At 39.7% G+C, this 27,559-nt stretch overlaps 1 protein-coding gene across 1 annotated transcript in view; it reads left to right on the forward strand.

Moving 5' to 3' along the window:
- Window positions 1–19,548, forward strand: part of adgra3 (adhesion G protein-coupled receptor A3) — a 185,166-nt gene extending 165,618 nt beyond the window's left edge. Inside the window, exons 16-19 of the mRNA XM_080189551.1 lie at window positions 631–754; window positions 9,573–9,718; window positions 12,569–12,664; window positions 16,309–19,548. Coding sequence (XP_080045677.1) covers window positions 631–754; window positions 9,573–9,718; window positions 12,569–12,664; window positions 16,309–17,569 — 1,627 coding nt within the window. The 3' untranslated portion in view covers window positions 17,570–19,548. The remainder of the gene's footprint in view (window positions 1–630; window positions 755–9,572; window positions 9,719–12,568; window positions 12,665–16,308) is intronic.
- Window positions 19,549–27,559: the final 8,011 nt, after the last annotated feature.

A 27,559-nucleotide genomic window follows, 5' to 3' on the forward strand; every position in this document is an offset into this window, starting at 1 on the left:
GTTGGGGCTTACTTGTAGTTTGAGCAATGGTGATCACTGCTGGTGGCACCTGCTGGGACCAATGAGCTATCAGCCATCCGACTGACCAGCTGTGCAGTGGGATGTTCTCCTAAGATGTGAGGGCGGGGGTGGGGTGAAAGTCTCTCTTCAAGGTAATTAATGCTTAACAGATCTGAAATCGCTGTGGGGTCACCACTCTGGGTGGGAATGTAAGATACACCCACTGCACCTGCTTGCTAGACGTGTAACTCTTGATTACAGTAATTAAATTTACAATTCTGTTGCACCTTAAAAAGGAACTTGATCATCAATTATTACTAATTATCCTGCACAATTGCAAACATAACCCCTACATCAATGACTTTGCACAATATTTTCCCTTCATGCAAATGTAATGAAATAGAAATCCAACACTAGCTTAACTTTATCCCATTCCAAAGCCTGAAAGACAAGGTACATATACCATTGAACAGGACAACAGCATCATGAAACACTGAACCTTCTGAAGCTATCTGTAGTTCTGCTAAACTGGTTAAAATGTGATGAAGAAAGGAATGAAAAGTTTGAAATCTTATTTAAAGTTGATTTATGATCTTTTGGAGACATTTATGTTGATTTTTTTTTTGACAGTGCGGTTCGGATCAGCCGAAAGAGCTGGCACATGTTGGTTAATTTCTGCTTTCACGTTTTCTTGACATGTGCAGTGTTTGTAGGGGGTATCAATCAGACAAGGAACATTAGTGTTTGCCAAGCGGTAAGCAACATTTAAATAAATCTTTCTATTTGCACTTTGTAATGATTATTTTATAATAGGAATATTACCAGTGGATAAACAGATACAAAGCAATAGTATTAAAAATTTGCATCTCTGAAGGTTATTTGAAGTTTATATTTAATTGATCTTTTATTGAGGTAATTGAACCTAATTAAAAACAGTATAAAATAATGGAGTTTCATCACCACAGTCATGCTGCTCTCATTGTTAAGTTTCAATATTTCGTGATATCACTCCGTCCTCAATTAAATGAGGGATGTCAGTGTTAGTACAGGGGACATTTTCCCAGTTTTAGCATAAACAGATACTAGAAGAATCAGCACCCGTGAATTCAGTTATGTACATATTGCTTGTGAATTGAAGCTGTGATCCAGGACCTTAGCGTATCCATAACAATACTATATTGAAATGTTCCAAATATACCTGCAAGTTCTGTTTTGTGACACTTAAGGATGCGCTCTAATTTGGTGATTTTTGTGTTGTAGACTTTCACCCACCAGAAACTCAGCTTACCTAAAATAATCTTGTATTTAAATCCAATCAGTTTGGGGTGCATTAAAATCCAAGTAAGAAATGTGTGCGTGAGTAGGTAGATATTGTTGGTCTGAGTTTGATCAATTGCCTGAACATCTAATATAATTAGAGGTCATTTTCTATTATAGATGTTCTGTTATATTGCCTACCAATAGCTTGGGACTTGGCATTCCCTGTTTATTTCATTGATTGAAACTCTGCAGTGGTTAAACATGAGTTCTAACTTTCTGGTTTATGAGCTAGCTGTTTTTCAATATGCAGGACACCACAAACACGCAGATGAATTTCATCTAATTTATAACTATTCTGTTAACATTTTTGGAAAGGAGTTTTCTTCAGCCTTCTCCATTCTGCTCGTGTAATTTTGGTTGGAATCCAATGAGTCATCTGCTATACCTTCCACCTGACAGAGCTGCTGATCCAGTTTTTCTTAAAGATACAGTGTCATCACAGGCGGTTAAGAAATGTATTTGTTTCATCGTTCTTGGGAGGGTATGTTTTGCACTGAAGCTTTGATTACAGTGCCGATTGTCCACAACCGGCAGCCCACGTGCTGGGCATGCAGAATAATTATAGGGGTGTTTGCCTTAATCTGAATTAATGCAGTTTTGTTAATTTTATGGTTGTCCCCTGGTGTTTCAGAATAGGGTTTAATTAGATTGATTGACATGTGCGTGTCATACGCTGATGAGAGGAACTAGGCTTACACAGAGACAAGCAGGCAATTGCTGTTTGAACTTGAAAGCTGCAACTCTTTCTTTCTTTGGAAGTTGAAGTAGAAAGGGTCAAGAGCTTCAAGTTTTTGGGTGTCCGGATCACCGATAACCTAACTTGGTCGCCCTGTGCCGACACTATAATTAAGAAAGCCCAACGCCTCTGCTTTCTCAGAAGACTGAGGACACTGAAGAATGCAGTAGAACAGAGGGATCTGGGAATACAAATACATAATTCCCTAAACGTGGCATCAAAGATAGATAGGGCCCTAAGTAGTGCTTTTGGTACATTGGCCTTTCTCAATCCAAGTATTGAGTATAAGAGTTGGAATGTTATGGTGAGGTTGTATAAGACATTGGTGAGGCTGAATTTAGAGTATTGTGTTCCGTTTTGGTCACCTAGTTACAGGAAGGATATTAATAAGGTTGAAAGAGTGCAGACAAGGTTTACAAGATGTTGCTGGGACTTGAGAAACTGAATTACAGAGAAAGGTTGAACAGGTTAGGACTTTATTCCCTGGAGTGTAGAAGAATGAGGGGAGATCTGACAGAGGTGTATAAAATTGTGATGGGTATAGATAGAGTGAATGCAAGCAGGCTTTTTCCACTGAGGCTAGGGAAGAAAAAAAACTAGAGGACATGGGTTAAGGTTGAGGGGGAAAGAGTTTAAAGGGAATATTGGGGAGACTTCTTCACACAGAGTGGTGGGAGTGTGGAGTGAGCTGCCAGATGAAGTGGTGAAAGCGGGCTCACTTTTAACATTTAAGAAAAACTTGGACAAGTACATGGATGAGAGGGGTGTGGAGGGATATGGTCCAGATGCAGGTCAGTGGGACTAGGCAGAAAAATGGTTTGGCATAGCCAAGAAGGGTCAGTAGGCCTGTTTCTGTGCTGTAGTGTTCTATGGTTCTAAGACTAAGGAAATTTGGCATGTCAGCTACAACTCTCACCCAATTTTTACAGATGCACCATAGAAAACATTCTGGTTGTATTACAAGTTGGTATGGCTCCTGCTCTGCCCAAGATTGAAAGGAACTACAGAAGGTCGTGAATTTAGTCCAATCCATCAGGCAAACCAGCTTCCCATCCATTGACTCTGTCTACACTTCACACTGCTTCAGCAAAGCAGCCAGCATAATTAAGGACCCCATGCACCCGAGACATTCTCTCTTCCATCACCTTCCTTTGGGAAGAAGATACAAAAGTCTGAGGTCACATATCAACCAACTCAAGAACAGTTTCTTCCCTTCTGCTATCAGACTTTTGCATAGACTTGCCTTGTATTAAGTTGATCTTTCTCTACACTCTAGCTATGACTGTAATATTACATTCTGCACTTTTTCATTTCCTCCTTTATGAACGGTATGTTTTGTCTGTATAGTGAGCAAGAAACAATACTTTTCACTGTATGCTAATACACGTGACAATAATAAATCAAGAAGTTTGGAGCCTCCTAGAAAATTGGATCTCTCTCTCCAGACGTCTGCAAAAGTCAAGAGATGTTTTCTCCCTTTTTCTCTTGCTCTTTTTCTCCAGAGAGAACTTCTCTGGAGTTCTGCTGTTTGTGGAAAGGTATCTCTCTGTATCCTGCAGTGGAGGACTAGCAACTCACATATGCCTGTGCATTCTGTTAACTGATTCTGAAGAGGAATTTACATCTGTGGGAGAATATTACTTAAATTAGAACTATTAGAGATAACTAGCAGTTAAGAATTACATCTGGTCATGTTTAAGTATTTCAGTTGGTTAAAGGTATGCTAATTCTTTTTGTTAAAGTTAAACTGTATTGTTAAATAAAACTTGTTTTAATAAAAGCTTCCTGGTGGATCAATAGAATCACACCTGGAGTAAAACACCTTATGCTCACACTAATACCAAAATCAAAAATAGTTGGGGTCAAGGTTAACTTCATAATATACCTTGAAATTTCTAATCTGCTCCCTAACATACCAAAGTTTCACCAAACCAATAGCGGAGGGAGGGGATAATTCCCGTATAAATTATAAGTAAGGATGTTTTGCGAACAGTCTAAACAAGCTCCAAATAAAAGTATTAAATAGTTCATTAAATGAAACTTCTGGCTGTTTAGCCCTTTTTATTACAACATACTTGCTGACGTTCTAAAATTGGCCTTCACAACTTCACGTGTAACCTTTTATTCTACTGTTCTGCCTTATCTGAAGGCTTTATGCACTTGATTATCTGTTCACCTGAAATATTTAGTCCTGCTTGATTTCTGAGCTCATCTTGCCTAATTGTTCCTCACTTATAATCTTGGTGATCACTCACCTTTCTTGCATCACCTTTAAGCTTTAGATGGTCTTATCCATTAAAGTGTTAAAGTCATCAGAGTCCCAGATGACTCCATACTGTTCTCCCCTTTCAGCGGTGATTTAATCTAAGAATCACCACCACTCATGCGAGGGGCAAGGTTGAAGAGGCGAGCTTCATGAATATGGGAGATTTGCAAGTATGTTGCCTGGATTGGGTGGCATGCCTTATGAGGATAGGTTGAGGGAGCTCGGTCTTTTCTCCCTGGAGAGACGAAGGATGAGAGGCGACCTGATAGAGGTTTATAAGATGTTGAGAGGTGTAGATCGGGTGAATTCTCAGAGGTTATTTCCTAGGGCTGAAATGGTCGCTACAAGAGGACACAGGTTTAAGGTGTTGGGGAGTAGGTACAGAGGAGATGTCAGGGGTAAGTTTTTCACAGAGGATGGTGGATGAGTGGAATCGGCTGCTGTCGGTGGTGGAGGAGGCAAATTCAGTAGGGTCTTTTAAGAGACTTCTAGATGAATACATGGGACATAATAGGATTGAGGGTTATAGGTAGGCCTGTAGGGAGGCATATGATCAGCGCAACTTGTGGGCTGAAGGGCCTGTTTGTGCTGTAGTTTTTCTGTGTTCTAATAACATGAGCCAGTATGAGAATTGAACTCGCACCATTGGTGTCACACTGCGTCACTAACCAGCTGTCCAGCCAACTGAGCTACACCGACTCCCTTATGCTGATCAGAATAATGCATGACACCTGAGAAGAAACCTCACCAGGATATAATCTTGGCAAACTGCCAGCAATAGAATGAGAGCATAATAACACTCAAGCTGCAAATTTTACTGTATAAAACAAGAGTTTAATGCAGTTATGCTGATATCTGATCATAGAATGGTTAAGAACAAAAGGAGGGTTTTTAATAAGAGAGGGGATTAAGGGTTATGGGGAGAGGGCGGGAATGTGGAACTGAGCCAAGACAGATCAGCCATGATCTTATTGAATGGCGGGGCAGGCTCGAAGGGCTAGTTGGCCTACTCCTGCTCCTATTTCTTATGTTCTTACGTTCATTCGGCCTGTCATGTCTGTGCTGACTCAGAACAACTTGGCTAAACATATGTCCCAATCATTTCCCCTGTAGCTTTGTAATTTTTTTTTGCTAAAGGTGCTTATAACTTCCTCTTGTAAGCCATGATTATATATGTTTACATGACTCTTTTGTGCCATAAATTCCAGGGCCACTAGCTTTCAGGGCTCTGCCCCTTTGTCATATGAGTCACCTGATTTCATCTGATGAAGAGGCAGAGCTCCAAAAGCTAGTGGCATTTGCTACCAAGTAAACCTGTTGGACTTGAACCTGGTGTTGAGACTTCTTACTGTGGTTACACCATTTAAAAGGACCAGCCATATAAATACTGTGCAGAATTCCCATCCTTTGGCATGCTCTTGTAAGCAAAGAGTAACTTGCCTCCTCACTCCTCACATTCCACAAGGAACAAGTCAAGAGTGTGATGGAATACTTTCCATTTGCCTGGATGAGCAGAGCTCCTAATAACATTAAAAAAGCTCAACACAATCCAGGACAAAATAGCCCATTTGATTGGAACACCTTCAACATCCCTCTATCACTGACATAGTGGCTGCAGTTTGTGTCATCTACAAAAATTTACCAAGGTTCTATTGCCAGTTCATTCAAAAACCACAACCTGTATCACCTAGAAGGACAAGAGCAGCAGATGGATGGAAACCTGCAAGTTCCCTCCAAGTCATCATCCTGAGTTGGAACTTGATCACCATTCCTTCACTGTTACTGGATCAAAATTCTACTTCTTCCTCCAACCACACTGTAGGTGTACCCACACCATGGACTGCAGTGGCTCAAGAAGGCAGCTCATCACCAACTTTTCAAGGGCAATTAGAGATGGGTCCGTTATAAATGATGACCCAGCCAATACTGCCCACATTCTGTGAAAGAACAAAAAAGAATTCTCAAGTACTTTCTGCACCTGTTTTTAAGGCCTTTGTATCCTTGTTAAAATATGGTGCTCAGAATTGTACACAATACTTCAGTTGAGGCCAAACCAGTACTTTATCATAAATTAGCATCATAACCTCTTGAAATAAAAGCAAAATACTGTGGATACTGAAGATCTGAAATAAAAACTTAGTATTGGAAAAACTCAGTCTGGCAGCATCTAGGAAGAGTGAAACAGTGTTAATGTTTCAGCAGACCAAAGCATCATATTGGACTCGAAGCATTAACTCTGTTTCTCTCTCTACAGTTGCTGCCAGACTTGTTGAGTTTTTCCAGCACTTTCTGTTTATAGTTGCAGCTTACTTTTGTACTCTATGCCTGTATATTTACTTGATGTGAAGATGCTGGTGTTGGACTGGGGTAAATACAGTAAGAAGTCTCAACACCAGGTTAAAGTCCAACAGGTTTATTTGTAGCAAATGCCAGTAGCTTTCGGAACTGGCTGTTCCTTTGTCAGGTGGGTGGGAGTTCTGATCACAAACAAGGCATATAAAGACACAAATTCAATTTACATGAATAATGATTGGAATGTAAGGCTTTACAGCTAATCAAGTCTTAAAGGTACAGACAATGAGTGGAGAGAGCATTAAGCACAGGTTAAAAAGATGTGTACTGTTTCCAGACAGGAAAGTTAGTGAGATTTTGCAAGTGCAGGCAAGTTGTGGGGGTTACACATGGTAGGCCATGAAGCCAAGATTCCAGTTCAGGCCAAATGCCCGTTACCGCTGAAGCGTTCCCCAACCGGAAGAGAATAGTCTTGCCACACGCCAATCACCAGGCAAAACTGTTCTCTTCCCGTTGGGGAACATTTCAGCGGTCATGGGCATTCGGCCTCTGATCTTCGGGTAAGTGTTCTCCAAAGCGGCCTTCGTGACACACGACAGCGCAGAGTCGCTGAGCAGAGATCACCTGGGATCTTGGGCTCATGTCACCCTATCTGTAATCCCACAACTTGCCTGGACTTGCAAAATCTCACTAACTTGCCTGTTTGTGTTTTTATATGCCCTATTTGTGATCAGAATTCCAACCCGCCTGACAAAGGAACAGCCAGTTCTGAAAGCTAGTGGCATTTACTACAAATAAATCTGTTGGACTTTAACCTGGTGTTGAGAGACTTCTTTCTATATACTTGGCCAGCTATTTCAACTATATATGCATATATATTGCAAGATTCTTGGTTCCTGTACCTTCTTTCGTTTATATTGCCTCTTCATTCTTCACTTCACATTTCTATGCATTAAATTTCACCTGCCACGTATCTGTCCTTTTCACCATTACATCTTACCATACATCCTGGTTTTGTGTCAATTGTAAATCTTGAAACTGGGTTGTGTACACCATAATTTTGGTCATTAATATACATCAAGAAAAGCAGTGTTGTAAACATTGATGCATAAGAATACTTAGACCCTTGTAGCAATGCATGCCATTTGTGATGATAAATCGCAGTGAGAATCAATTAATTTATCAATGCTGATTGTCTAAAATATGTAACTTCTATGAAATGCACTACAAGACATTTTTGCCTCTAAGTGGACTGGTTTAATTCCTTTCACCAAGATTTTATTTGGGGCGTTTCATCATTAGATGGTCTAGGATTTTCAGGATTTCAGAAATAGGTAATTGCAGACAGGTTCAAGAAGGCAGCTCACCACCTTAAGGGCAATGAAGGATGGGCCATGAATGCTGGCCTACCCCTGAATGATTTTTTAAAAATGTGCAACAGATGTTTTCCATACTAGGATTTCAGTAATGACACGAATCAGAATTGTCCATAAGAACATGACTGAAGGAGGAATTCAAGAGAACCTTCTGTGTTAATGGTGGAGTGATGTATTTGTGGTTGTGCGTATGTAAGTAGTGGTGATAGGTTGTGTGTGTGTGGGGGAGGGGGGGGGGGGGCAAGAATTTAAGATATTAAATTAGCAGCACCAAAAGAAGCTAATTGACACGCATATAAATGTTGTCTTATGTATTGATATTACTATGTTAATTCAATCTTTGCTATTGAATTGTGCCATTTAAACTCAGTATATATGCAAATGATGGGAACATATATCTGATTTTAAATTTCTGTGAAGTATACCTCTATTGTTTAACTCATCAGTGGGCATCTGGCTTAGTTGAAAGTGGTGAAACAGAATTCCCATTTTAAGTATCATAAAAATGAGGGAGAGGAATGGAGTTTTCTGAAGTCTGCTTAACAGCATGATGGTGAGGGAGGTGATTTGAAGTAGGGGTGCTAAAAATCAAAGAAATTGTGTTACAGAGACTATGGTAGAAGGTATTCGTGATTGGGGTCAAAGGCAGGAGTCTGAATTCACAGTGGGTGAAATCTGAATCTCCCAAGTTCCAAAAAGGTGTTGGGCTGAAAAATGTCCATTTACTTGTAAGATGAAAGAGAGTTGGGGTAAAAAAATAGCTAATCAGTATTTCTACCCGGATGCAAGGATAATATATTTAATATTAGTGGAACAGATGCATCCTGCAGTTACCTAAGATTTCTGGCATTCTTCCTGATCTGTCCGGTGAGGAAGAATCATTGAGACAAGCTTTACTGCTAATAGTGGATTTCGACCATTGGGAGGTGATCACTCAAATTTGCTACTCAGCAAAACTGGAGTACAGGAACCCATTGAAAACTGGGAGCAATTGTGAATTGTTTGCTACAAGGACTTTAATTCAATAGAGAGTGTAGCGTGTGATAATTATAAAAGGGAAATATTCCTTTCTGCAGCTTGAAAGTAGAAGTTGCCACAAAAAAGCGTTTAGTTATTTGTTACACTAAGAATCAAAGTTTGAAATCTTGTAGCATCTTATTCAACTAATAACTGGAAGTTCAAATTTATTTTTAAGCATTATTGGTCTTTTCAGGGATCATAAGGAGCAAAGTGTAGCAATGGTAGATGAAAATAAGTTGGTGGAGATGGTGAAAATAGGAAAATATGTATTTTTTGAACTCCAGTCAATATGCAGGTTAGAATTTGGTTAACAGCAGTTTTGTAACTTTATAGGATGGCTTGATATTTGAATGGAATTTTGGGTGGAGGATCATCAATAAACTGGTTAAATTATACAGTAGCATTTGCAATGAATAGTTTCACTGTTAGAAGCATATTTAAAGCGTATTGTAAATTAATAGTAAAGCATAAACTCATCATCATTGCATGCTACAGTGTAATGACAGACCTCCAAATTCTAGATTTCTATAATTCTTCACCTGTTGATCTTTGAAAATTGTAGGTTGGGATAATTCTACACTATTCCACCCTTGCTACCATCCTGTGGGTTGGCGTCACAGCACGAAATATTTTCAAACAGTTGACAAGGAAAGCAAAGAGATGTCAGGACCCTGAAGAACCCCCTCCCCCACCACGGCCGATGCTCAGGTGAGAATTTATTCATATTTCACAAGCTCTGAAGTGCAATTGGTTTCAGAATTTTAAACTTGAAGCCTATCTTTAACCTAAAAGTCCTTTTCTAGGGATTGCTTTCATTGTTGGAAGATGCACTAACTTCGTACTTTTGTTAATTTCATACAAGAATGTTATTAGAGTTCACCTTATGATCTTTCTTTGACTACTTTAAGTAATGCTCCTTTCAAGGAAAATCATATGACATGAGATATGTGTCTGTATGAATTTGAATAGGTTCTGTCTTGATTCTACATCACCAGAAAAACATGTTCTCAGAATGGTTGGAAAGCTAAATTTGAGGATCTTGAGTTCAATCTAGGCCACGGATGAGAACAGGGGTAAAATTATGAAGGAACGTAAAAACTTATTGATTAATGATTTGAAGAAAATATGAAAAGGAACAAATGCAACAAAACATTATTTTTTTTTATTACTTGCAGCCTGCATAACCTTTTTAAGTGTGCAGTTACATATTTTTATGGGAAGGGATCTTGCAATGGGAAGGACCCGAGTCCACAGACTTTTAAATATCTTATACTTGGCATATAGAGTTCATTAATAAAGCAGGACAAGGCTTGCTCATTAAATGTAAAAATGTTGACTTCGATGTCTTATGTCTTGTTTCTGTTTTAAAAATAAATTAGTAGCTATTGTTCCTTGTTACAATCTTTTCCTGCCTGATCAATTTGATCCAGGAAGTGTGCATGATCTTAAAATCAATGATGTGTGGAGTTTATAAAATGTTTTGGATTGATCATGTGGAATATTTTCAAATTAAAATAACTAAAATTAAGGCTGTCATCTGAAGTCAATATTTAATGCTACACACATCTTCTAAAACTGCAATTTAATACCTATTAAATGTGCATAATTTTATGATACATCCAAGTTTACATCCCTTAAGCATAAACAGCATCTCCAGCAACACCAGTAGAGAATTTCACAGTATTTTACACCGAAGTATACAATCTCTATAACTCCTCTCACTCATTGGTTTTCATACTGCACCTAAGATGTCACTTAATGCAATGTGCTCCATTGGTTCAGTCAATTAAGAAATGCCATTCATTCTGAATAACCCACCTGAGTCGACTGGAAAACTGGTTAAATATGAAAATTTTAAAAAATACACTGGCTATAAAACCTGATTGCAATTTTCTTGTTCAGTTTTGCAGAGTGTGCGGACTTTGTTCCAGGCGTTTGAGGGACCTAACCAATTATGTTTTTAGCAAATAATTCTGAAAAATAAAACTTAGATGAAACGACTGCTGGTGGTCAGTCAAACTTGTCTCAGAACATTTTTGTTTTGTGGACCCGAATGAAGTACAAGTGCTAGCCTGTTTGAGGTCCTAGATTACAGGTTGGTCCAGGATGGAACTGATGATTTCCTGCCCTCCAAAATCAAGTGCTGCAGCTTCTGTAATTTGTTAGTGGTATGTTAATGAGGCCCAGGTTGCATGATGCTTCTGGACCTATGTCAGTATTGATGGCAGAGTCACTCTACCAACCTTCTGGTCAGAAGTTGAAGGTCATCTCTTGTGGTGCCCTCAATCTGGTTCTGTTAAAAGAAGTACTGTGTGATTAAGTTAGAGTGGAAAACATTTGTGAAGAAATTTTGTAATTTGTAGTGAAATACTAAATGCAAGTTGGATAAACTAACTCAAGGCTATGAGGAGGTGAAACATATATCCAAAAATAAACTTAATATGCTGGAAATGTCTGGCAGGCTCATTAGCTTCTGAAAGGGAATGAAGAAAATAAATTTTAAATTTGAATCATCTTCAATTTTAACTTGTTTCAGGATTATCTACTTTTATTTCAAATCTCCAGTATTTGCTTTTCATCTCTGCTGACGATAAGCTGACTGTTTACCGAATAGTATAAAAATATGTAGGTACTAATTATTTTGGTGCTAATACTTTCTTTTCAGAATTAGAATAATCTGTAGTTGTGGTGGAGACCAAAACAAAGGCCATTAGTATAAAAGGGAGACTAATAATCCAATAAATAATTCAAGAGAACCCTTTTCACCCAGAGGATGTTTAGAATTTGGAATTTGCCACCTTTAGCTCAGGAAAGGTATTGATGCATATAAGAAGCTGGATAAACACGTAGGGAAGAAGTACAAGTGTGTGATAGAGTTAGATGAAGAGAAGTCAGAAAAGGCTTGTGTGGAGCATAAACATTGGCAAGGATCTATTGGGACAGATATCTTGATTCTGTGATTAATATTCTATGTAAATATTGTAGTCTTCCTTTCCAATGTGCATCTAAGCAACATTACCTACACATTGAACTACAAGTTGGTTGAAAATTAATGCATGTCTGTCAATGTTCCCCTAACTGTTGATTGTGTGTATCCAACTTGATGCTCTGCAAGGCTCCTTTAAGATAAATGTACAGCATGCATTGGCACAATATAAAAGGAGCGTTGTATCTGCATGTTCTGTTTGTACCTGGAATGGCATATTTCCCAATTGCTACAGTGACGACAAACTATCACACCTTAAAGGAAACAATGATGTCCATTAGTAATTTCAATATTGGAGATAAGAGAATTGCGTTATATGTTGAGCAATGATTAACATGTTATTACTACCCTTTGGGTAGTAGCTAAAATCAATAGATAAGCACTACTCTTATTACTAATAATGTTGGAAGAATTTCATATATTCCTTAAACTAACTCAAATTGACTTATTTGGTTGGTATGAAAAGAGATACCCCTGACTAGTTTAAAATATCTTGGCTATCCTAAAGAATTGTGTTTGAAAATCAGGTTTGTAGTTGTTTAACATCTTTCCTTTTGATTGCATCATCTTAGGTTCTATCTCATTGGTGGAGGAATTCCTATAATAGTATGTGGCATTACAGCAGCAGCCAATATTAAAAATTACGGAAGTAAAGTAAATGCACCATAGTAAGTACTCTTGTACTCATTTTTTAGATTGTTCTTAGGTGATGTTGGACAGAGTTCCAGCTGGAGTTGGGAAAAGGTGAAAAAAATTCCTGAAAAGTTACGTATTGATGAATGCTTTGTCAAACAACTTATTGGAGTCTGTTTGGCGATTAATTTAGTATTTGCTATTATTTTGCATTAGCTTTAAGATTATTTAAGGTGTGTTTGACAAACTTATTAGTAGTGACTTTAAAACTAAAACGTATGTGTGTAAAGTGCCAAAATTGCTTATTTTTGATTCTGATATCATGAATGTTATACTGTTGTGGTTATACTACTGAATTAGCAATTCCAAAGGAACTAAATTAAATTCTATCATGTCAGGCTTAAAATTGAGTTTAGTTAACCTGGATTTCTGACCTAAAAAAGTGACCACTAAAGCTGCTGTTCTGATAAAAATGCAACTGATTCCCAAGGGAAAAAAAATCTTCTATCCTTACCCATTTTGCCACAAGATACAGTTGCCTTGTTATGACCTTAAGGCAACTAGGGATGAGCAACGATAAATTCCTTTATGCAACTGTTAATATAAATGAAGAGGTATATAAATTGCATGATTGAATATTACTGGCAATAGTGGAAGGATTTCAGATACTCAGTGAGGCTTCAACATTGAAACTAGCTTCCCATTCAAAAATTATTTCCTTTTTAATAACTCATGTGCTTATTGCTGCAGTCCTTTTAAAGAAGGTTGGTTGTGCTGCTTAAAGGTTAGCATCAGTGGTTGAAATGTATATAGTACCACACTTTACCTATTGGTTGCTCAGAATTGATGGCTTCCTGCAACTGATTTAGGATTTGCTTTTCATTTCACAAAATGGCCCCGAAAGCATGCTGGATGCTGAAATAGATCCACAGCAACAACAATAACTCTTAATCAAAGCATAGCTTTAAAAAATAGAAAAGACATCCCAAACCACATCAGTAGCATGAAAAAAAATTAATGTCACACCAAAGATTAGCATTTGTCAGAGGATGGTTTTAAAGGAAGACAATAAAGGGAAGCAGCAAAGTGGTTGACTGAGAGATTTCTAGGGAAATCAGACCCAGACAGCTGAAGATATAATTGGAGACAATGGGGTTAAGTGGAAGACGATGCGCAAGAAACTGGAGTTGAAACAAATTAAGCAATTATGGATATGAGGTGTGTGGGGGGGGGGGCGGTGGTGTTCAAGGGACTTGGTCGGTGAGATAGGAGCGGGGGAGCGGGGTTAGACGGTGGTTTAAGGATGTTAAAATTTTAGTTAAGCTACTGGAAGATTGGACCTACCATAGGCCAACAAGGAACTAAGTGATGTGCAATTGGAGGTTAGGTGTAATACATTACAAGCACAGAGTTTTGAAAGAGCCCATTAAGTTCAGAAGATTTGAAAGCATGTATGAATGTGTCAACATAGATATTGAGTGAGGCTCTGAAATTGCTGCCAACATGCTATTCTGGCTTCTGTTTTGATTTTTTTTTCTGTACTGCTACATGTTTAAATATACTTCAGATGTTTTTAAAAGGGGAACTTGCATCATCTAGTGGTGTTCACAATATACTGCACAATTCATAATGACTTCATGGCTTGAATTTTTTGAATGGCAGAGTTAGTGGGAACACATCAACTTCAGAGTGTCCCTCAGACATTTCATGCTTGAATGAACATTAAGTAGCTGCAGGCAGAACTGCTGTCCCTCATGTGGGAGGAAGTCCCACCTTAGAGCTGGTCAGCAGCTCTCAAGTTCGTGCAGTGACAGCACTGCAGTGGGCTGAAGAAAAGTAGGAGGACATCAGAGCTTAAGTCTGGGAACCTGGGGTCCAGGTGAGGTCAAGGCATCTTGGGGAGGTGTCTTCAGGGAGAGGCCAGGAGCCATCGAACCTTAAGGGTGGGCACAAACGAAGTCTCTTCTCTCTTGGGCTTAGACCATGGAAGATCAACCCTTCCATTCATCTAAAAATTGAGACTAGGCAGGAAATGGCCCTTAAGTGACCAATAATTCACATTTAAGGGCCTCAATTGGGGTATGGGTATGCTTTCTGCCCAGTGTAAAATAGCTTTGTGATCTTAGTGGGTTGGAACCTAGAGGCAATTCTCTCTGTTTAATTTCATACTCTCACCCAACTGCCTAAAAACCCGCTGGTGTGGGAGCTTAAAATTCTGGCCCATGAATAGGGAGATGAACATGGCATATTTTCATATTGTTGCTTGTGCATAACACTAGCATTCTAGATTGACCATCCATTACAGAAACTATCCAGTTTTCTTTGTTGATTTATTTAAATGGAAATGAAAATTGGATTATATTTCTAAAATAGACAGCTAATCCACAATAGCAAAATACTCCAACTGTTCAAAATCTGAACTAAAATAGATGCTATTCTTTTTGATTATCCCAATTTTATCTGTTCAAATAATAATACCTTCCAACTAAGACCTTCCTTTTAGTTGCTCCCACCCTCCCTACTTTCCCTGCTTCTGTACTTGCCTAAAGCTTGTCACGAGTGGAACTTTTTTCAGTTCTGACAAAGTTGTCAACCTAAAATGTTAACTCTGTTTACTTCTCCACGGCTGCTGTCTGTCCTACTAATTTTCTCATTGTTGTCGATCCACTACAACACAACTGAAGCAACATGTTTAAAATCTGTACATGGATTTTCAGCATTAAAACATTTACAGTAAAAGCCTATCTGTTTCTGCGGATTCAATGAGGCTTTGATTGCTTTAATGAGAAGAAATATAGTGAATTAGGCTGTTGCCTTGCAGTAAAATCTTAATTGTTTTAATGTTCTATGTGATAATTTGCAATTTAATCTGTCAGATCAACATTTTAATTCTGAAAAGTATACATTGTGTTTGGATTAAGACAATGCATGCAAAAGTAAATATAAAGTGTTGGATAGTCTCATGTAGACTTGATTCTCATACTTTGAATGAAATCACGTCTCTACAGACACCTAGAGCTATTGGAGCAATTACAAGCGAATGTTTGATGGTGGGATGCATTTATAGTCTCATTTGCCGCTCCTGTCACTGAGGGAGATGAGGTTATAACCAGAGGGGGAAATCAACATCTTGCATTTAAACCAGATTGAATTTGTAGACCAGCTGAGTGACTGGCATTTATAAGACGTATCATCTGTTCCTATGTGATCTCTTTCTTGCATATATGCTGCGTTAAAATCCTGGAACAGCGAGTATACCTACATCACATGGACTGCAGCAATTCAAGAAGGCAGCTCATCACCTTCACAAGGACAATTGGGGATGGGCAATAAAAGTTGGCCTACCCAGTGATTTTCATGGGACATGGACAACACCCCAGGTCCATATTAGTTGAAAGTTTGCCAACCCTTTCAGGATTTTTTTCATGTACCAGATTTGGGTTTGTGTGCAGAGGTGGTAGGAAAAGAAACCAGCATCAGATAAATGACCTACTGTTTTTAAAGCAAAATTCAATTTTCAGGAAACCTGGCACGAGACAAACCAAGATCATACTTTGCTTTTCTTTTGGCACTGCATTGTTTTGTGACTCTTTTCAAATCGTTTTACTAAATTGGACTGTACATTTGAATTCTGTTGCTCTGCACTTCTAACATCATATTTCATGTTTGTGTCTTGCAGCTGCTGGATGGCGTGGGAACCAAGTTTAGGGGCATTTTACGGACCTGTGGGCTTTATCATCTTTGTAAACTGCATTTACTTCCTAAGTATATTTGTGCAACTTAAACAGCACCCAGAGCGCAAATATGAACTAAAGGAAGCAGCAGAAGAACATCAGCGTTTGGCAAGTACAGAGCATGGAGAGTCTCATGTTAATGATTCAAACTCAACATCACAGGCAAATTGTTCGGTCGTCTCCTCCTCTGCACTGGAGAATGAGCATACATTTCAAGCACAATTGCTTGGTGCATGTTTGTCATTGTTTATGTATATTGCCCTGTGGGTATCTGGTGCACTTGCAGTTTCCCAGTACTATCCTATGGACCTTATATTTAGCTGTCTGTTTGGAGCCACAGCTTTGAGCCTAGCTGCATTTCTTATACTTCACCATTGTATTGGTAGAGAAGACATACGAATATGTTGGATGACAAACTGCTGTCCAGGGAGGAGTACTTACTCCATGCAAGTTAATGTTCAGCCAATAGATTCAAGTAATGCCAATAGAGAAACTGCAAAACTCACCAACAGTAGTGCAGAGTCCTCCTGTACAAATAAGACTGCATCGAGCAATAACAAACTATTCCCAGGATGTAAGCTGACTAATGTTCATGCTGCAGCAGTACAGAACCAGATTGTTCCTTTGGCAAGTAACATATCAACACAGCTTGACAACAGTCTTACAGAACATTCAATGGACAATGATCTAAAGATGCATGTGGCTCCTGTTGAAGTGCCATACCGTTCTAATGGACAAGTGAATAGGCATCATAAAAATCGGACTAGGGCACACCAAGCTCACCGACACAGCAGGCTGACTGTGTTAAGAGAGTATGCATATGATGTGCCTACAAGCGTAGAAGGAAGTGTGCACAATAGCCAGCCAAGGAGTAGACACAGCAACCATGAGAGTCATCATGGCAGTAGGAGGTCTCGCTCTGCTTTTAGAGAACGCCATCAAAGCCAAAGCCAACCTGACAGTAGTGATGTCAGTTACACACTGACACAATGCCATCAAAATGTAGTAAAGGATGGAGTGAGTAGCAGTAAAGACAGCCTGCAACAGCCCATTGTGGTTGAACTTGAGAACCATAAATCTTATGGCCTTAACTTGGCTAGTCAAAATGGACTACTGAAAGGCAGCGGCCTAGATGTTCCTTTGCTAAATGCGGACAGCACTGGAAACATCAGAACTGGATTTTGGAGAAATGAAACTACTGTGTAGTTCACAAAAGTTCTAATTTTTAAAAAAATAAAACTGTGATATGCATTCCTTTTCAGTTAAAGTTATTGTAAAATTGTTTACAGAATTGTTTTACATTGTATAATAAGGCTGAAGGTTCAATCAGATATGTGAAGCTTTAATTTGCTTGTAATCATTTTATACATTTTAAACAACCCAAATTTCTCAATCAATTGTGTGAAGACACAGAGCAGTTTCACCATTTCTAATATGGTAGCATTTTGTCCTGTTTTGTTGCATAGTGCTGGATGTTCTTAAACTTATACAGAAAATTGCATGGAAAATGGAGTTCAGCATTGCTCAGGTCTTAGTCTGGATTTGTAATTTTCTACATAATAAAAGGTTTGCCTTGTGACAGGAGTAGAAGAATTGCAGCATGTTTGAGGAAGTGAAATTGATTCAACAATTTGACAAATCTATGCTCTTAAAAATTTTATAGTTAGCTTTGCCTTTTACCTGATGGATTTTGTGGGTGAATGCATGTATAATATTATTCTGAGGCAAAGACTAGAAAGATCCTAAGTTAGTGCTGAGATAGCTGAACTCGGCCAATCTAGAAGTGATGACATTGAAATTGATTTAAGTACTCCCTGAGCAAGGTGGAAAAAGAAGGTTTCCTGATGCTGGCTGTTACTCACTGACCCCTTTTGGATGGTTTATTCATGGCCAAATAGCTAGCCAACACATAAATGACTGCTTGAGTTAATTACTAGATAATTATGGTCCATGGAACTATATAAATGAGCATCGTTTGGAGAGCGATAACACACAAACCTGTGCAAAGAACTATTAAACTGAAATTGCACATATGTCTATTTCTTTCTACCTCTCTTTCAGATCATGTGGAAATCTATACCTCTGCTTGAAGGTTCTCAATAATGGTACAGCTAAGATCAGGAATCTGAGGGTGGAGTTGTGAGTTCACCATCCACATGTTTGCATTCATGGGAAAGCTTCCTCACACGTATCGATGTTACAATCACTGGACTCCTTTCTGAACAGATTTGAACAAGCTTTAACATTTGATCTTCAGATGTTTTTCACTTTTCTCTGCCTTTTTGAATTTTAGAACTAAAACTTTACGTAAAGTAGAAAAGAATCTGGCTTTCCTAATAGATTATAAAATATTATTTCATGCAACCTGACCCATTAAATGCCCTTTCATCAAGGCTGTATACAATGACCATTTTTATTATTTTGATCAGCAGCATGTCTAATGCACACAAATCAAGTACCATTATCATGGCTAAAACAGCAGAACCTAAACAACACTAACACTGATAAACTTGATGGTAAATTATTGGATCAGGTGAAGCAAAAGAATTCCAAATCCCCACAGATGATACTATCTCTCCAGTCACATCAGTAAGGCAAGCTGGCCAATCACCAGCAGCATCCTGGAAGACAGAAATCTAGCTGACTTGAGTAACGGATTACTAATTCTGCCACCAGAATACACTCTGTTCTGAACACCCATCGTCAGGCATATAATTTTAGAATCCATCTAGCCCCAGTGACACCCACTTGACAGGTCCCCAGGAAGGTTTGTCCCCTGCCCACCACCCCCTCACCCTCCACCTCCATATGAATGCCAGAAACTATTCTCAAATCAATGAGTAAGCACATCGCTGACCTGTATGATGCAAACCAAATCCCAAATGTTGGTTCTGCTAGTTGGAGCAACTGCCTAACACTGCAACCAAATTTACTGTACGCACATCCTGTCATTGTGATAACTGACGTGCCCTTAAACCCAAGTTTGCGAGCTGGAAGGTGGTTTATAGAGATACGCAGTTGCTAATCTTGGGTTCACCCTAACTACTGATTGAGTTGCAGAGTTAAGCAGTTGTTCCTAAACCACTAAATTGTAGATCCAACACCCAGTGGTATTTTGTGTGTGCCCACGCTGATGTAGTCACAAATGTAGATTTTTTTTAATGCTACTTCACAAGTTTCTGATGACCATGAGGAATACCTGGGGAGGAGGGGGGGGTGTAGGGGGTGGGGGAGGTGAGTGGCCAGTGGAAGCCTAAACTTTTCTTTTTATAAAATCATTGTCAAAAGGGAAGTTGGAGGCAAGGATTAAAAAGAATCAGAATTCCTGTATTTCAGGTCCACTTAGGTTCCTGCATCTGAGCAGTTCTGGTATACCAGTTGATGAACTGATAGGTTGTGGGGCCATCTGCAGGCGGAAAAGATTTGTCAATGCATTTATTAAAAGGACATTGAAACAGCTCCTTACAAAATGGTCAACTGCCACACCTATAATTTATTCTGAGTGGGGGGCCCCTCCACCTCAACTTTCCTGCTTCTTCTTCAGCCACACCATTATCTCAAAGGACTTATTGTTGTCCTCCACTGCGTGCCTCAGATTTTTCATTTAAACCAACATCATTTGAAAAACACAACATCAGGCTGCTCATGTAGCCTGACAACTCTACCTCAACTACCTCTCTCAGGAACTCTACAGTCACATCCTGCCCATTGTTTTCAGATCCCACTTCTGACTCCATCCCACTCCCTAAAAATACACAGATTAAACAAGTCCATATTTGACCCTGACACAAGCTTCCGATTACTTATCTATCCCAGCACTAAGACTAAGTTTTCACCTCCTTCTGCAATATTGCCAAACTCACCTTTGTTTCTACTTATCTGCTGCTGAAACCCTGAATGATACCTCTGTTACTTTCAAACTCAGTTATTTCAGTGCACTCCTGACTAGTCTCCCACATTCTTTTCGTAAACTTGCAGTCATCCAAAACCCTGCTGCCCATGTCTAAATTCGTGCCATGTCCTGTTCACTTATGAATCTGTGCTCACTGACCTATATTGGCTCCTGGTCAAGTAATGTGTTGATTTTAAAACTCTCATCTGGGGCTTTGCTCTACTGTATCTCTTTAATCCCCTCCAGGCCCACAGTACTCTGTGCTCATCTAATTCTGGTTTCTTGAGCATTCCAAATTTGAATTGCTTAAACATTGTCCTATGAATTAGGTGCAGGCCACTTAAATTCAAGTTTATTTATTAATGTCACAAGTAGGCTTACATTAACAAACATTGCAATGGAGTTACTGTGAAAACCCCCTGGTCCTCACACTCCAGCTCCTGTTTGGGTACTGTGAGGGAGAATTTAGCATGGCCAATGCACCTAACCAGCATGTTTTTTGGACTGTGGGAGGAAACCAGAGCACCCGGAGGAAACCAGAGCACCCAGAGGAAACCTGCACACCCAGTGATCCAAGCTGGGAATTGAACCCAGTCCCTGGTAATATGAGGCAACAGTGCTAACCCTGTTTGGCCCTGCAACTATGTTCCGCCATTCAATAAGATTATAGCTGATCTACTTTTAACCTCAACTCCATATTCCTGCCTACTCCAATAATCTATATCCCTAAGCCAATAACATATTCAAGGACTATGTCTGAACCACCTTTTGAGGAAGCGTATTCTAAACCCTCAAAAATGTCAGGAAAAGATCCTCATCTCTAATCTAAATGGTCACTGCCTTATTTTTAAACAGTGACCCCAAGTTTTGGATGCTCCTATGAAAGGAGACATCCTTTTCAGATCCACCCTGTCAAGTCCCCTCCGGATCTTGTTTGTTTCAATCAAGTCGCCCCTTACTCTTTGTATTCTCTTAACATATCTGTATCCTTTTATAGCCTCCTTATTTTCTCTTCAAAACTTGCTTATCTAGGACACAAGCGCTGGCATTCCCTCCCTGTACTGTTCTACCTTATTTTTCACCTTTAAGGCATTCCTAAAAATTTTGGCCAATGTTTTGCTTACCTGGCTTTATAGCTTATCATTTTGGACCTCTCCATCCTTGCCCAGGGGCTCCTCCATGTGCTGGGGAAACCTCCCATGAAAGTCCCTCATGTAAGCATTGTATGTAAACTACCCAGGAAGTTCAAACTTCCATTGGGCAATTGCCCTACCCAGAGATCCATCTGATACCCCTGTTGAAATCCCAATATTTAGATGGTTCCAACTGTCTTAGAGTAGGAAGAATTAAAAACCACTTTTAACTCCAGTAACTATAGTATTGAACCCCCTCCAACCCTTGCAACTCCCAAAGGGCACCCCCCCCCATGACTCTCTCCACCACCCCTCTGACTAACATGCCCCAACGAGGGGCCTTGAAAGTTTTTACTACGTTTAAAAACAATGGACAGGTTCGCCGGTGAAGGCTCAATATCTGGCAAAATCCAGAAATCGTGAATCTTACTGGTGAGATTGCGATGTCCAATTTTCGACAGGTTCATGCCCATAATATGCAAGAAACTGGTTTCCATTCACTTAAATAATTTTAAATCTGAATAAAGGCTGCTTTCATGAAATTTTTGTACTGTGATTTTTGTACCCGAGAATGCCTCTGTGGTGGGTGAGATTAATCTTTGTATCAGCGATGGGCCCTAATTTCAGTGGAGCCAGTTTCTGGATCTAAGAGTCCCCACCTCACCAGACTGATGGCACAAACCAGGCTCACTTTTTTTGGTATTTAAGGGGGCAAATTTTGGTAATTAAGGGAGAAAACTGGCCAGTGGAGCTGACGAGTTACACACCAGTTTTCTCACCAGAACTGGCACTCCGTGAAATCCTCATAAGATTTTATAATATAAATAAAAGTGGAGAGAGAGACAGAAAGACAGACTGACAGACAGAATTAGCATTTCTAGACTTCTCTTCAGCGTCTTCTTGAAACATTGGCTGGAATTCTCCAGCCTTTCACACCTCGCTGCTACTGCCAGCAAGGATAGAGAATTTGACACTCAGCCAAACCTCCATTGACTACAGCAGGACCAAAGAATCCCACTGGTGTCAATGGCTGGAGAATCCCACCTGTTAAATCATTTCTCTCTCCGCAAATGCTGCCAGCTCTGCTGAATGTTTCCAGCATTTTTTAATTTTTACTACAGATTTCTAACATCTGCAGGATTTTGAATTGTATGAATGCAAGTTGTCTGGTGAAAGTGTCCACCATCTGATGGCTAATCAAGGAAGCTGCACTGACCACAGAACATCTGCAGGAGTCCAAGGCAGGGATTTCTGGTGGTTGCAATTATAGTAGACATGCAGGACATTTGAGCCACGCATTTTTTTTCCTGAACATTTAACAGCATTGAACCACTTTTGCTAATCTTGATCTTCCACTGAAGTCATTAATTATTTGTTGACTATCTCTGCTTGCCAAAGTTCTGTTAACCTTCTGAACACTTCAAAGAAATAAACATTCAAATGGTTTATACTCACCTTCTGTTTCAAGTCTGAATTGCTTGTTTTTTGGTTCTGATCACTGTCACTCTTACTGACGTGGTACCAAAAGGCTGTCTTAGTATTGTTTTCCCAATTTAGCTCCCCAAGCTCTCCGTCCTTCTGATTTTCATGTGGTGTGTTCCTGCATTTTTGAATTCATACCCTTCCCCTTTTATTTTTCTTTGGATTTGTTATCTTAATGTATTTATATGCTATTTCAGTTAGTGTGATGACTTTAGCTGGCATCCGGATTGCAAACTTAACATCATGCTTTTAAAGGTGTCTGCAGCCGAAAATCTTTTTCCTGTCAATTTGCTTAGCGTTCTTTTATTTCTTTGAAAGTAGTTCAACCATCCTGATTCCAGGATTTTGATATAATCTAAATGCAGATTATAATAGGACAGAATTGTCATCAGAGGCAAAGTGAAGGCATTATTTGCTGATAGAAAAGAATAATACTGCAGATAGTGGAATCTGAAATAAGAACTGGAAACATTCAGCAGGTCTGGTGAGATCTGTGGAGAGGGAAACACCAAGTTATCATTTCAGGTTCATAACCTTTCATCAGAGTTGGTTAAAGAGAGAAATCTAACAGGTCTTGAGCAAGGGATGGGTGGAAAAAGGACAAAAAAAAAGGCCTGTCAGAGAGTGAAAGACAGGAGAGGTTGAATGGCAGAAGAAAATTCTCTCAGGTTGGAGTCATCCTTGGTACAAAGACAGATGATGGTGGTGGTGGTTGGAGGTGAATCATCTCATCTCCAGGACTTCAGGAGTTCCTCAAGGTAGTGTCCAAGGCCCAACTATCCTCAGCTGCTTCATCAATAATCTCCCTTTCATTATAAGTTCTGAAGTGGGGATGTTCACAAGTCCTCAGATACTGAAGCAGTTCATTTCCAAATGCTGCAAGACCTGAACAATGTCGAAGCTTGGGCTAAAAGTGGCAAGTAACAGTTGTACTACAAAAGTGCCAGGCAACAACTATTTCCAACAACAGAGGATTTAATCAGCAACCCTTTAACATTCAATGGCACTACCACTTCTGAATCCCCCACTAACAACATCCTTTGGTTTACCATTAACCAGAAACGCAACTGGACTAGCCACATAAATAAAATGGCTACCGAGCAGGTCAAAAGCTGGAAATCCTGCAACGAGTAACTCACCTGACCAGCTGGGCGCCCGCCCCTTCCCTCAATGAGTGCCGCTCTAACAACGCTCAAGAAATTTGACATTATCCAAGACAAAGCAGCCCACTTGATTGGTGGTGGAAGGAGTAGCAATGAACATAGCAGCAGTGTGTACTATCTACAAGATGCACTGCCCAAACTCACCAAGGTTCCTCAGGCAGGCCTTCCAAAACTATGACCACCACCATCTAGAAGAACAAGAGCAGCAGATGTGTGTGAACACCATTAACATATTTTAATTAACATAGAGGAACCTGAGTGTACAGGTCCATAGTTCCCTAGAAGTGGCAACACAGGTGGCCAAGGTGACTAAGAAGGCATCCCTCATCTTCATGGGCTGGGGCATTGAGTACAAGAGTTGGTAAATCATGTTGCAGCTATATAAAACCATTTAGGCTGCATTTGCTGTTCTGGTCCCCACACTATCAAAAGGACATCAAAACTTTGGAGAGAGTGCAAAGAAAGTTCACCAAGATGTTGCCTGATCTCGAGGGCATTGGCTATGGGGAGAGGTTGAATAAACTATGATTGTTTTCACTGGAAGGACGGAGGCTGAGGGGAGACCTGATAGAAGTCTACAAAATCATGAGAGGCATACACAGAATGGATAGTCAGAGGCTTTTTCCCAGGGTAGAAGTGTCACTTGCAGATTTAAAGTGAGAGGGGAAAAGTTTAAGGGATATACATGGGGGAAGTTTTTCATTGAGAGTGATGGGTGCCTGGGACCCCTTGCCAGAGGTGGTGGTGGAAGCAGGCACAATAGCAACACTTAAGAGGTATCTGGATGGGTACATGAATAGGGATGGAATAAAATGATACGGACCAAGTATGGGCAGAAGGTTTTTTTTACTTAGTGAGGGCAATATGATCAGCATGGGCTTGGAGAGCCAAAGGGCCTGTTCTTGTGCTATACTTTCCTTTGTTCTTTGTACCACCACCTGGATGTCCCCTCCAAGTTACACACCATCCTGACTTGGAAATTTATCGCCTGTCACGAGGTCAAAATATTGGAATTCCCTCCTTAACAGCACGGGGGTGTACCTATACTTTGGGGACTGCAGTGATTCAAGAAGGCAACTCAATACTACCACTGAAGGGCAATGAAGGGATGGGTAATAATTGCTGGTCTAGCCAGTGACCTCCACAGCAATTAAAAATATATTTTAAAACTGGTCTTACAAGCTCAATGGAAATGGTGTTAAGGTAAGAAAAGAAAGAGGAAGTGCACAGAGCAGATGTGCTGCTGCCAGAAAGCCAAAACATGCAAAGAAAAGGAAACAGAAATGAAATCAGAGATTATAGTTTGAAATTGTTGAATTCAATATTGAGTTTGAAAGGCTGTGAAGTACTTAATGCAAAGATGAAGTGCTGTTCCACAAGCTTACACTAAGCTTTACTGGAACAATGTAATAGGTCAAGGACAGACATGTCAGCAAGACAGCAAGGTGGAGAATCAAAATAACAGACCACCAAAAGCTCAGGATCATGCTTTCGGTTGTGGTCACCTGCATTGAGTCCCTCAATGATCACATAGTTAGCAGTGAGTGTAATAAACTACATTGAAGGAAATATATATAAATCACTGTTTCACCTGGAAGTCATTCTTGGGGCCTTAGACAATGAGGAGAGGGGAGATATACACGTCTTATATTTGCAGGGAAGTCTGCCATGGGAAGGGGATAGGTCATTCTTGAAGAAAGCTGTCGCCTTTGCAAATTTTCCTTTTTCTGGTTTTAGTTCAAATCTGGTGCCAAATCAAAATGACATCTAGGTTTCCAGTAGCAGTGATGTAATTAAGCAAGGTAACCAATCACAAGCTTTTTCAAACAGCAAACCATAGAATAAATTGATTGATTACCCTCATTTTTACAAACAACCCAAATAAATCATTGGGGCAAACAGATCGAATTAAAATCTGAAATGTTCTAAGCTTTTTTAAATATTAAAAATATGTGGAATGTAACATAATGTAACAGGAGTAGGCTATTTGGCCAACAGAGCCTGTGCTGCCATTCAATAAGATCATGGCTAATCTGCTTGAGGCCTTAACTCCACTTTCCTGCCTGAACCCTATAACCCTCAGTCAATTGTTGATCAAACAAACAATCTGGAGCAGCACAGTGGTTAGCACTGCTGCTTCACAGTGCCAGGGATTCGTGTTCGATTCCCCACTTGGGTCACTGTGTGGAGTTTGCACATCCTCCCTGTGTCTGTGTGGGTTCGTCCCGGTGCTCTGGTTCCTCCTCTCAGTCCAAAGACATGTGGGTTAGGTGGATTGGCCATGCCAACTTGCTCCTTAATGTCAGGGGAACTAACTAGGCTAAATGCATGGGGTTATGGGGATAGGGCCTGGGTGGGATTGTGGCTGGTGCAGACTCGATAGGCCGAATGGCCTCCTTCTGCACTGTAGGATTCCATGAATATAACTCAACCTTTAACACATTCAATGGTCCAGGCTCCATTGTTCTCTGTAGAAGAGAATTCCAAAGTCCCTCGATCCACTAAGAAAAAATTTCTCCTCATTTCCATCATAAATGAAAGACTCCTTACTGTGTCCCTTGTTCCAGACTCCATGAGAATAAACATCCTGTCAGCAATTTTACTGTTTAGCCCCTCTCAGAATCTTACGTTTCAATAAGTTTACCTCTCAATCTTTTAAACTCCAGTGTGTACAGCACCAATCTGCTTCAACTTTCCTCATTAGGCAACCCATTCATCTCAGAAATTGATGTTGTGAACCTTCATTGAACTGCTTCCTATGCAAGTATATTCCTCCTCTAGAAAGGAAAGCACAACTGTGTGTGGTACCCCAAGTGTGATCTCACCAATGCCTTGTACAGTTAGTCGTAGCAAAGCTTCCCTACTTCACCATCCTCCTTGCAATAAAAGCCGACATTCCATTTGCTTCCTCATTAAAAGGAAGCTAACATTTTGTGATTTGTTTACAAAGAAACCAAGCTCCCTCTCTACTGCAGATTTTCTCTGTTTTTCTCTCCAGTTGCCACACATGTAAAAAAGAGAAAATTCCACCCCTTGCTTTTCTACCCTTATTGCCAAAGTGGACAACCTCACATTCCCCCACATAATACTCCATCTGCCAAATTCATGCTCACTCACTTAACCTATCTGTATCCCTTCTCTGTATCTTCTTCACAACTTGTTTTCTTACCTCTCCTTGTCTCATCAATAATGTTGGCTACAATACGGTTGGTCAATTTATCCAAGTCATGAATAGAGGTCAAAAATATCTGAGACCCCATTACTGATCTCTGTGGCACTCCAGTAGTTTGTTTGCTGACATGGAAATGACCCATCTTTCCTAATTCTGTCTTTCCTGTTGGTTAGTCAATCCTCAGTCCATGTTAATATATCACCTCCAAAATAATGGAAGTCATTCCACAAACATAAGTGCTTTCCAAGACCAGTGAAACTGTTCAGCAATAATTATGAACTTAGAACGCATAAAATCAGAATTATACCTCATTCAACAATATGTAAATTTCCAAGGGTTTTACAATGAAACTAT

The sequence above is a fragment of the Carcharhinus amblyrhynchos genome, chromosome 1 (genome assembly GCF_965287045.1).
Source record: "Carcharhinus amblyrhynchos chromosome 1, sCarAmb.v2.hapA, whole genome shotgun sequence".
Taxonomy (NCBI): Eukaryota; Metazoa; Chordata; class Chondrichthyes; order Carcharhiniformes; family Carcharhinidae; genus Carcharhinus; species Carcharhinus amblyrhynchos.